This window comes from Giraffa tippelskirchi, chromosome 2 (genome assembly GCF_054371585.1).
Source record: "Giraffa tippelskirchi isolate mGirTip1 chromosome 2, T2T-mGirTip1v1.2.pri, whole genome shotgun sequence".
NCBI classification, from domain to species: domain Eukaryota; kingdom Metazoa; phylum Chordata; class Mammalia; order Artiodactyla; family Giraffidae; genus Giraffa; species Giraffa tippelskirchi.
The window spans coordinates 125,091,438-125,103,578 of record NC_137276.1 but is presented as its reverse complement, the minus strand read 5'-3'; the positions used below and the strand labels follow the sequence as shown (position 1 = coordinate 125,103,578).

The window sequence follows — 12,141 nt, the reverse complement described above, 5'->3', positions numbered from 1 at the left end:
CCATGGAGAAGGGAATGTGTTAGTGTTCTTACCTGGAGAATCCCTATGGAAGAGGAGCCTGGTGGGCTACACTCCATGAGGTGACAAAGAGTCAGACATGACTGAGCAACTAACACAAACACACACACAACACCCTAAGACGACAGAGGAGACTCCTCTTCGGTTCTCTTCAGAGCTGCCCTGCTCAGGACCTCAGCAGACACAGCTGCCAGCTAAGCATATGAAAGAGGTAACCCATCTCTGCTCCAGCATGTCCACGCCACCCTGGATACCCCACAAAAGCTCCTAGACATCCTCGCAGCTTTGTGAGATTCCCTTCTACATGCTGAATGGTAAGTGGGTAAGGTAAACCAGAGCATTTATGGGTGGAAGTGAGAATCCTAGCAGTGTAAAGAAACAGGGCAATATAAAAGAAAGAGAACCCAGAGGACTGGCAGGGAAAGAGCCAGAAGGCATCCCCACAGGAGGGGCCCTGTTCCTTCTCTAACCTTCTGAGCCTCCTTAGCAACCCTCATGTGGTGATCAAGCAGGATACTGGCATTCCACAGCCAAAGGAGAGACTCTAGGAAGACAGAAAGGGTCTACTGTAGACAAGAATCAGGTTCAAATGTTTTCATGGTTTTAATACAAATGACCATAAGGATTTATATAACCATGACTTACATAAGCTTCTGTGACCTGTAACTTTTGGTAGTTTCTTTTACAGGAGACTAAAGAAAAGCTCTGAAAATGTTTTACTCCATTCCAAACATACTTATTAAGTACTAATCTCATCTTAGGTGATGTCTTAGGTTAACCTAAATGAATGGTTTACACTCTAAAAAAAATCAAATAAAGCCTTTTAAGAACAATGACATTTTGCTTACTTTAACTGGGAAAAAAAGTACAGATGTAGCAAGCATCAAAATTATGTTCAAAATTCCATTTTTATGATCTTTTTGGAGTCAATTAGGAATTTCTGATTTCCAACCTGTATTACTTATATAAACTAGACTGTGCTCCTTTCATGAACATACAGAGAAATCAAGTGCTTTTTCTAAATTGTTGTTCTTTAGTCACTAAGTTGTGTCCAACTCTTTGTGACTCCATGGATTGTGGCCCACCAGGCTCCTCTGTCCCTGGGATTTCCCAAGCCAAGAATATTGGAGTGGGCAGCCATGCCCTCCTCCAGGGGATCTTCCTCCTGCCCCAGGGATCAAACTCAAGTCTCCTGTATTGGCAGGTGGGCTCTTTACCACTGAGCCACCAGGGAAGCCCCTCTTCTAAACAGGAGAGACCTGAAGTCTTTCATTTCTTATCATTTATTTTTATAAAGGGAGACCTATCTAAACAAAGAGAACAGAAAGGAGAGTTGAATGTCTAAAACACAGCATCAAGACAACATTTTCAAAATTGGAAATCCAGGCATCTGTCCTTGAATTTATTACCACTTTGTTCCTACAATTCAAATAAGAATAACCTCCTTATTTCTAAATATCAGTAACAACAATGCTAAATGTTTTATCACAATTTAAAGATAACTCTGGCTGTTGGCCCTACAAACTTACATGAATTATATGATTTGTAGAGTTTTTATCATCAGTGCCAACAAAAAAATTAATAATGACTTTTTTTCCATATTTAGAATTCAGTTGTGCAATAGATTTCTCAGCTGTCCAAGAAGAACCTAAAGAAATGAAAGGTGAAGTTTATCATTAGCTGTTTAATGCATTAATATGATACTATAGTATAATAATAACAGATTTTATACAGAAATACTTTTTTTAAAGAGAAGACTGTCTTACCATATTTTTGCTCCCAGTTTTCTAGTGCCACTGGCCAATCATATATATCTGGCAGCAGTCTGAGTAGAGGTTCTCCACCTTTGCTCTCAATAGCAGCTTTTAAAAATAATGAATATAAATATATTATGAAATCTATACATATTTTGGCATACTCCTAAGAAAATAAAATAAAGAGCACTTACTTTCATTTATACAAGATCTATATAACATTTTTGCTTTCTGCACTGCTATTATATCTTCAGTTTTGGGTTCCTGAAGGACATCTGAAATGGAGTGTTGGTAAAACACATCAGTATAATTGCTCATTTGCAGCTCTAAATAACATTTTCAATGCAAATTTGGTTAAAAAAAAACCCAAACTTGTATATGTTCTTACCTCTCCCATTCCCAAACCCTATGGGAAAAACCAAATTCCTTATCAGATCATTATTCCTGGTGTAGCAAGAGGAGTTACTTTCATTAGCCAACTCAGATAAAAGTCTTTTTGACTAGATTATTAGTTTCTGGTGAACAGTGATACATACTGCTCTGCTGTACAGAAGTTACATTTTCTGATATTGAGATTAAAAAGAAAACAAATTTGTTTTTGGAATTTAATATGATAGTCTTCTTGATGGTTGGAGGGTAATTATTTTTGTGAGATCATACTGTTCATGCTCCAAATGAAATGTTCTACTTGCTTGGATATTAAAAAATAGTAAAAAAAATTTTTTTTTTTTTACAAATTAACTTCTAAACAAGAACACAGAATGTAGGCTAACAAAGGACTAGACACAACTTCCTCAACTTCCCAGGGAGAGTGTCTTGATTATATCTGGATTAGAACAGATATACCTAGTCTAGGAAGGCAAATCTTGGTAGTATCTTACAGCAACTTTAACACAGGGCCAGGATAGAAAGAACATGCATGTGCTGTTTAGTGGCAATCATTGAATTTCTCCAGTAAAATGCATAAAGATGCCACCTTCATGGATAATAGAGCGTTTATCATGTTACATACAAATGAAAGCAGGAACGCTGAGATGACAACATATTCATTTTAGTGTCTACCATCCTTACAGCAACTCAGCAACGGTCCACAAAACTTGGAGGGATTATCAACTTTTAATTTTGTGTGACACTCCCTGTAATGGCTAAGAGAAAAATCTTGAAAATGGATGTTATTTAGTTGCTAAGTTGTATCTGACTCTTTTGTGACCCCATAGACTATGGCCCACCAGGCTCTTCTGTCCATGGGATTTCCCAGGCAAGAATAATGGAGTGGGTTGCCATTTCCTTCGCCAGGGGATCTTCCTGACCCAGGGGATCAAACCCACATCTCCTGAACTGGCAGGCAGATTCTCTACCACTGAGCCACCTGGGAAGGCCTTAAAATGGATATATTAAGACAGAAATCTTTGATACATAGACTTAAACTTCACTAACCTTTCAAAACGACTTCTAATTCATCTCTTAAAATGTCAAAGTTACTGTAACGAGAGCTGGTCTCAGGAATGACGTTACGTTTCAACCAGCCTCCGCAAGCATATTTGAAGAAGTCTGCACAAGGCTCAACAGTGGCATCCATGTTCTGGATCAGTCGAGCAGCTGAAAGACCAGACAAAGGACGAGATAAAGTGAAGGGTTTGTTTCATAGGCAGTTTGGAAGGGAAAAAAAAACAAGAGACACGTTACTTCTTTATGATCAAGTCAACTGGACTGATGCTCTTCTTTTTACTTGTGGAACTGTGGACTTAGGTTGAATGATGTTACCTGTGTATACTCCTTCTTCCTTTACTGTAGTTGGTTGGTTTTATTCTTGAGAGGTCTGTGTTCTCCTATACTGCATCTTACCTCTTTCTTTAAATAACCAAGTTTCTCGCTAGTTTCTACCTCAGATGAAAGAAAGAATGCAGGCCTGTCTTAGCCGTCCTGGGCCTGGAGTCACTCTTCACTTTGATAACTTGGGCTGCTGACTTCTTTCTTCAAGATGCTGTGACCTTTGAACATCTACGAGGCTCCAAGGCATGTGGGATTGTTAATAGATTTTATTGTTTCAGTAAAGATATGAAGCTACAGTTAATACTTCTTGGACTCTGCTTACAAAATTTCTGCAATTCATACTGGATATCCAATTTGCATTTGTTTATGTAGAGTCTGTCATTATAAAATTAGCTGTAAGCCTGTTAGTTTTTCTTTCATCCATGATTTTATCTTTGAGAATTACGATGAAAAAAACAAATCAACCAATGTTGAGTATTTACAGTGTGCAAAACACTGACTGTATTAGGTGTCTCAATTAATAGAAAGATGTATAAAGAGAAGATGTATGAAGAGAAGCATATTATATTATGTACAGGACCCCTGTGCTCACAATTTCTACACCTGGAATAGTGAGAAAACCCTACCATTGCCCTCCCCACATTCTTTCTCATACAAGTTGAACTGTTTTGCAAGGAAAACAAAAGAGCAATTGAGAATCCATCTGTATCAAGAGAGTATAAGTTCTCAAGTAAGCTTTTGAAAATACTTTGCCTTCTGAATAAAATAATTAATTAAACACTTTTAAAGAATTGCTGAGCTGTGTGGATTCTTCCAGCTTGGAATGGTAAATCTGTCTTCCAGCTGAGCCTCGAGCCCCCGCTTCTGACCACTTCTGGACATGTTTGCCTGGCTGTCATCTCAGTCTCCATCTCTTTAAGACTAAACTCTCTGGGTTGCCTCCAAACCAGTCCTCTCTGGATGTTTGTACTTTGGCATACAGTACAATTGTTATCATAGCCTCCTAGGTTTGAAATCTTGAGTAGAATTCTGTATTTCACGCTCTCCCTTTTGTCTTTTTCCTATACTCTAGACAATCAATGTCAACGTAGTTTAAATCTTCATCCCTTTTGACTAGACATCAGCCAACTATTCCTCTTACTATTAATAGTATTATCTCTCTACTTCTATACATGTATTGCATATCTTTCACAGGTTAAACTTCCCCAAAGACCTTTTTGCTCTAGCTACTCCCTTGCTCAAAAATGTCAGTGACTTGACACTGCCCAGGTTAAATTACGAACTCTTTAACTTGGCTAATCAAAAGTCCCTACCTTCTCTCTTTTTCCCTCTCTGGGTTTTCACAAAAACACTACTTCGGCCAGGTGGGTTTTGCCGCATGTGCCACAAACACTCTTGTGCTTCTCTACCCTGCATCTTTGTTTCTCTCCTCTTCACTCCACCCTTTTTTAAAAAACAGTTTTATTGGGGTACAGTTCCTTTGTAACGTTGTGTTAGTTTCTCCTGTACAGCAAAGTGAATAAGCTATACATAAATTTATATTCCCTCTTTGTCACCACAGAGAAATGAGTAGAGTTCCCTGTGCCATACAGTAGATTCCCGTTAGTTATCTATTTTATACATAGTAGCATATACATGTCAATCCCAATCTCCCAGTTCATCCCACCTTCTCTTTCCTCGTCTTGGTATCCATACGTTTGTGTCTTTATTTCTGCTTTGCAAATAGGTTCATCTGTACCATTTTCCTAGATTCCACATATATGTGTTAATATACGATATTTCTTTTCCTCCTTTGACTTACTTCCCTCTGTATGACATGGTCAAGGTCTACCCATGACTCTGCAAACGGCACAACTTCGTTCCTTTCTATGGCTGAGTAGAAACTTGACCCTTTTAACTTCTCCTCCCATTCTTTCCAAATTCTACCCACTATTCAAGGTTCAGCTTCTGTCCCATCTCTTCCAAACTTTAGGGAAAATTTCTTTCTCTGAACTCCTGGGAGGTCACTGTCTCACTCAGTCTTAAATGCTCTAGATTAGGCTATTTTGAATTTCTCATATGAATACCTGCTGAGTCTTCCTGACCATTCTGTTGATGAACTCAACCTCTTTGTAATCCTGTCACCTGGAATGTTCAGTAAAATGCGTTAAGTTTGTATGATGACATTACTGAATCATCCGCGAGTCCCTTTACTTGTTCCTCCTACATATCTCCTTCCCTAGTTCCTACAGATCAGACCAGTTCTCATTTCACAGCCTCCAGAGTCAATCCCATACTTCCAGTTCCCACTGTTTCCATTCTTTCTTGGGCCTTTCTCTCTAAGGCTCTATTCATGCCCTTTCACCAAAGTATGGCCCCAGGCCTCTCCCCATGCCATCCATCCTGTGTGTCAATTGGATTCACACCATCCTAGCATTTTAGCCGTTTTCTACTCCAAAGTATTCAATATAATCCTCGTGCATTCATAATAAAGTCCAGATTCATAGCATATTCTATCCTTAATATACCTAGTGAAGCTTCTCTCACCACTTTCTTACATGAGCCATCTGCCCCAATTAAATGAATGTATTTATTTTCTGCTATGAAACATCTTATAGTTCTCCATTTCTGTAACTTTGACTATGTTGGTTCAACCCTTGTCAAAATATCCTTTTTTATTTTTTCACATTCAGAAATTTCAGGCTTGTTCAAGGCCCAGTTCAAATCCTTTTTCTTCATGAAGGACTGTCCCTACAAAGCCCATATTGGCTGACATTCATTTTTCTGTTGGAAAATCCATTGCCTCTTCACCTGGATTGTGGTTCCCATAAAGGTAGAGATACAATTTCCAGTTTTCTCTAAGAGCCTAACATTGTGCTTGATCAAGACTTGTCAGTAAAAACTCTAACTTGAAACCTCAGGTAAGGATTAAGAAATAGATCCTAAAAAGGTAGAGAGAAAATGAAAATCGCTTAAACTTTTAAGGAAATGAAGATATGATGACAGTGGAAATAAAAATAAAGACCCTAAATAATAGAAGACTATCATGTAAAGTGAAAAGCCAGAAAACTGAAACCTGAAGGATTACTTCCTAAAGGCATTCTCAGCACACATTTTTTAGCGATTTTATACAACTCTTGTCTTTCAACACACTTTAAAAAATGTAAGCTGAATGTTGTAAAGGCAACCACCATTTTGAAAGCACTTCTACTTTCTTCTATTCTCTGAGGAAATAGATGGCTTCTATTCTAACACCACAAAGAGCCATAGACTCCTAGTTAGGAGGGCATCGAACACATACTGACCCATCCTGAATGAAAAGGAGGAGCAGTGGCTGCAGTTCCACATTCGTGAGTGCAAATACATGCCACATTCACACAGCCTCACTTCCCACAACGAAAAAGACGATCCTTCCCATCTTAGATTGAATTCCTCAGTTGATACCCAGTGAAACTACTTACATCTTGACAACAGACCAAAGAAGCAGCATTCAAGCAATTTGCGAGGTATGTGCAGATGAGAGAGAGAGAGAGAGCTCACACCTCTGCCAACCCTTCCGTGCCACTTTTAAAGTTTCCCTTTGACCAGTGAGCTCATCTGAGCACAGGCGCTTCCAATCACATCAAAGAAAGCTCTGTTCTGATGAATATTTTGGGGCCATGGGCCAAGGCAAGTCATGGGCTAGCACTTTCATGCTGGGGCTTTGATCAACCTTCCTTTAATCTCTTATCGTGGGTTTTGATTCTCGTTTTGCACCTTATCCTCTGGACCTCCTCTGCGCTGGCTTTCCTTTGAAGCCAGTGGTAGACTCATGGGTAGGAGGGCCATAGGAAACAGACTCACCACTGTCAAACTGATTGTAATTGTTTTTATATTTTGCTCTTTGTTTTGAATTACTCAACTTCTCCACAAAGCCACACTTGGGGCTCTTCAGATGTTTCCTAATCTGTGGGTTTCTGACTTCTGAGTAAACAAATGTGATTTTAAAACAAACAAAATTATTTTACCTTCTTAAGCAGACATAAAAATGATGTAGTAAATACCAATGTATTGACACGAAATGCTGTTGACCAGATGTTTATAAAGGTGAAAGAAAGTGCATATTATGATTTTTTGAAAATCTATAAAAACAGAGAACGTCTAAAAGGTCTTTACAGCAATTATATCTGGGTAGAGGGATTATGAGTGTGTTTAATTTTGTGTTATTTGCTTATCTCTATTTTCCAATTTGTATTAGATGAACATGCTTTGCTTTTACAATAAGAAAAGAGTTTATTTTTAATTTAAGAAAATAGTCACATAAAGACAAGAAAAGTAATCTTTTCTTAACAATGAGCTTATTTCTCATGAATGACAATTCTGAATGTTCTAGGCTGATAATAAATGGCACACCGTTTTTTTCTCCAGTTAATCTTTTTGTAATATTTGCCCAACTTATTTGACTATGGGAATTTAAAAACAAGCTCAACTACCATCTGGGACATTATTAATTGCTGTATTCATTACCAGGGTCTATTGTATGGGTATGGATTAGAAGATGCTACATAAGCTGAGAAAATGTTTAGAGTTCTTAAATCAGTCAGACTTGTTTTGAATCCCTGAGCTTCCCCACTTTTTAGTTGTAAAAGACTAAGTAGTTCCTGGACTTCCCTGGTAGTCCAGTGGTTAAGAATCTGCCTTCCAATGCAGGGGACACAGGTTTGATCTCTGGTCAGGGAAGTAAGATCCCACGTGCTGCAAAGCAACTAAGCCTGGACTCAGACACCACAGCTACTGAAGCCCACACACTGTAGAACCTGTGGTCCACAACTAGAGAAAGCCTGTGTACCACAAGGAAGACCCAGGGCAGCCAAAAAGAAAACAAGCCACAAAAGTAGCTTCCCCAAGATCCAGAAGCTAGTAATGATGGAGACCCAGAACTTACACTTGGGTGTGTGTGGTTTCCCGCTCACACTCTCCCATCCACACTCTGGCCATAGCCGGAGTGTGTGAGATGCAGTGAGTGTGCTCCATCCCTCTCTCCTCCTCCACTTCTTCCCAATTATCCTTTATTCTCCCCTTGCCCTGCCCTCTTCTTCACTTCTTCTCCTCTGTTCAATGTTGAGCTTATCACCAGAAACTAGTGCAGAGTCCAAGAAAGGAGAAGGCATCAGAATTTGGAGTCTGTAGGGGCCAGGTCTTCCTGGGAAAGAAACAGATGAATTCTTCACAGAGGAGCAAGCAGGGAGGCACATCCAGGAGAGCTCTTCTTGAGGTGGACACGTAGCAGGGTTCTTGCCTAAGCCTCCTCTAGATAGAGCAGGATGGATGATGGAGAGTGAAAATTTTCCATGATATATTTAACAGCAACAACTTTCAACTCTGGTTAACCATGTGAATCACCTTAGAAGCCTTTTAAACATAAAGATGCCAAGGATAGATCCCTGATCAATCAAAACCTTTGAGGTGGTTCCAGAATCTTTTAAGGCTTCCTGAATGATTCTAATGTCCATCCAAGGGAAGAACTATGAGATTAGACAATACAGAAACATGGAAAATGAAAACAAGAGAACTCAATATCAGCAAGTGAAGACAGTCCCATGCTTAGATGCGTGTGTGTGTGTGTGTGCGCGCTCAGTTGTGTCCAACTCTTTCGACCCGAATGACCCATGGACTCTAGCCTGTCAGGCTCTGCTATCAATGAAACTTTCAAGGGAGGAATACTGTAGTGTGTTGCCCTTTCCTACTCCAGGCATACTTGGATGGATCAGGCCTATTCCTTCTCGCCTTTCAGCTTGTAAGTGTGAATGGGCTCATGTCATGACCACCTATATTTCTAAGTGCACTGATCCTTTCCGAGTCCCCAGCACAGTATGGCAGGGAGCCACACAAGTGTCTTCTGTACAAGCCCACTCTCCTTAGGCCCCCACTATACTGGCTTTGCCTCCACAACTTCCTTTCCTGGATCCCATCCACAACCTCTGGTGCATGAAACATGCTCTCTTCCATCAGTCACTGTCTTAGAGAAGTCATGGCCTCTAAGGCCATGGCTCATGACCCCTCCAGGTGAGGAGCTCTCTTGATTTTATCTCCATGCCTTCCTCTCTCAAGAACTGCAAGGACCAGTGGGCCTGGTTTGGTGGGAGAGCCACAATAGCAAAAACTGGACTGCATACAGAATCACTTCTCTGATGGGAAAGGCTTTCTTCAACAGACATTTCTGTTGAGCCTGACTTTTTATTCCTCTGAGATGAGCTCTATCTATCTTGGGAGGACCCTGGCCCTCTCAGAAAACAGACCTAAGACACAACCACTCCACTAGTTATCAGACATAATTAGGCATGGTGGAATTCTAACTTCACTGGAAACCAGCTACTGGTCTACATCAAGAAGGGGTAATCCTTGGTCTACCTTTGAATGCCAATGACTTTCAAGTCTTAGGATCCCCCTTTTTTATCTATATGCCATGCTTTCAAATAACATCAATGGTTTGCTAACTGAAAATGGAATTTGGGGCACTATACACAAGAAAGATTTCTAAGTTTATACATGTACATTCCATAGAGGCCAGTTTTCTGGTTATGTGTATATGAATGTATGTATATTTGAAAGAGACTTCTGCATGTGTAAAGTGTTCCTAGGAAGACTCTTAGAAAAATAATGTAAATCTGAAATAAATGATTGCGACTGGATAGCAAGAAGCTTTGTGCTGTGGCACTTTGTTGTGGATTTAATTTTATTTAATGTTAATCCTTACTTAGTAGATCACTGATACATTCCTATGTGAATGAATTAACAGGAATTATGAATAGGGTTCAGACTTAAATTGAAGAAAGTAGGGAAAACCACTAAACCATTCCTGTATGACCTAAATCAAATCCCTTATGATTATACAGTGGAAGTGAGAAATAGTTTCAAGGGATTAGATCTGATAGATAGAGTGCCTGAAGAACTATGGACAGAGATTCATGACATTGTACAGGAGGCAGTGATCAAACCATCGCCAAGAAAAAGAAATGCAAAAAAGCAAAATGGTTGTCTGAGGAGGCCTTACAAATAGCTGTGAAAAGAAGAGAAGCTAAAGGCAAAGGAGAAAAGGAAAGATATACCCAACTGAATGCAGAGTTCCAAAGAATAATAAGGAGAGATAAGAAAGCTTTCCTCAGTGATCAGTGCAAAGAAACAGAGGAAAATAATAGAATGGGAAAGACTAGAGATCTCTTAAAGAAAATTAGAGATACCAAGGGAATATTTTATGCAAAGATGGGCACAATAAAGGACAGAAATGGTATGGACCTAACAGAAGCAGAAGATATTAAGAAGAGGTGGCAAGAATACATAAAAGAACAGTACAAAAAAGATCTTCACGACCCAGATAATCATGATGGTGTGATCACTCACCTACAGTCAGACATCCTGGAATGAGAAGTCAAGTGGGCCTTAGGAAGCATCACTACGAACAAAGCGATGGAGGTGATGGAATTCCAGTTGAGCTATTTCAAATCTTAAAAGATGATGCTGTGAAAGTGCTGCACTCAATATGCCAGCAAATTTGGAAAACTCAGCAGTGGCTGAAGGACTGGAAAAGGTCAGTTTTCATTCCAATCCCAAAGAAAGGCAATGCCAAAGAATGCTCAAACTACCGCACAATTGCACTCTTCTCAGTCAATTCAGTTCAGTTGCTCAGTGGTGTCCGAATCTTTGTGACCCCATGGACTGCAGCACACCAGGCCTCCCTGTCCATCACCAACTCCCAGGGTTTACCCAAACTCATGTCCATTGAGTCTGTGATGCCATCCAACCATCTCATCCTCTGTCGTCCCCTATTCCTCCCGCCTTCAATCTTTCCCAGCATCAGGGTCTTTTCCAATGAGTGAGTTCTTCACACCAGGTGGCCAAAATATTAGAGTTTCAGCTTTAGCATCAGTCCTTCCAATGAATATTCAGGACTCATTTATGATGGACTGGTTGGATCTCCTTGTAGACCAAGGGACTCTCAAAAGTCTTCTCCAACACCACAGTTCAAAAGCATCAATTCTTTGACGATCAGCTTTCTTTATAGTCCAACTCTCACAAAGCTATGGAAAAACCATAGCTTTGACTAAATGGACCTTTGTTGGCAAAGTAATGTCTCTGTTTTTAATATGCTATCTAGGTTGGTCATTACTTTTCTTCAAAGGAGCAAGCATCTTTTAATTTCATGGCTGCAGTCACCATCTGCAGTGATTTTGGAGCCCCAAAAAGTAAAGTCTGCCACTGTTTCCCCATCTTTGCCATGAAGTGACAGGACCGGATGCCATGATCTTAGTTTTCTGAATGTTGAGCTTTAAGCCAACTTTTTCACTTTCTTCTTTCACTTTCATCAAGAAGCTCTTTAGTTCCTCTTCACTTTCTGCCATAAGTGTGGTGTCATATGCATATCTGAGGTTATTGATATTTCTCCTGGCAATCTTGATTCAACTTGTGCTTCATCCAATCCAGCATTTCTCATGATGTACTCTGCATATAAGTTAAATAAGCAGGGTGACAATATACAGCCTTGACATACTCCTTTTCCTATTTGGAACCAGTCTGTTATTCCATGTCCAGTTCTAACTGTTGCTTCCTGACCTGCATACAGATTTCTCAGGAGGAAGGC

General features: G+C 39.8%; 1 protein-coding gene across 9 annotated transcripts in view; it reads right to left on the bottom strand.

Moving 5' to 3' along the window:
• MME (membrane metalloendopeptidase) overlaps positions 1-12,141 on the bottom strand; it is a 310,407-nt gene that overhangs the window by 64,775 nt on the left and 233,491 nt on the right. For all 9 annotated transcript variants that reach the window (XM_081532121.1, XM_081532091.1, XM_081532142.1 and 6 more), the window contains 4 exons: positions 3,210-3,371; positions 1,967-2,047; positions 1,785-1,880; positions 1,548-1,666 (listed from right to left, as the gene is read on the bottom strand). In XM_081532121.1, the coding sequence (XP_081388247.1) occupies positions 1,548-1,666; positions 1,785-1,880; positions 1,967-2,047; positions 3,210-3,371 (458 nt within the window). The remainder of the gene's footprint in view (positions 1-1,547; positions 1,667-1,784; positions 1,881-1,966; positions 2,048-3,209; positions 3,372-12,141) is intronic.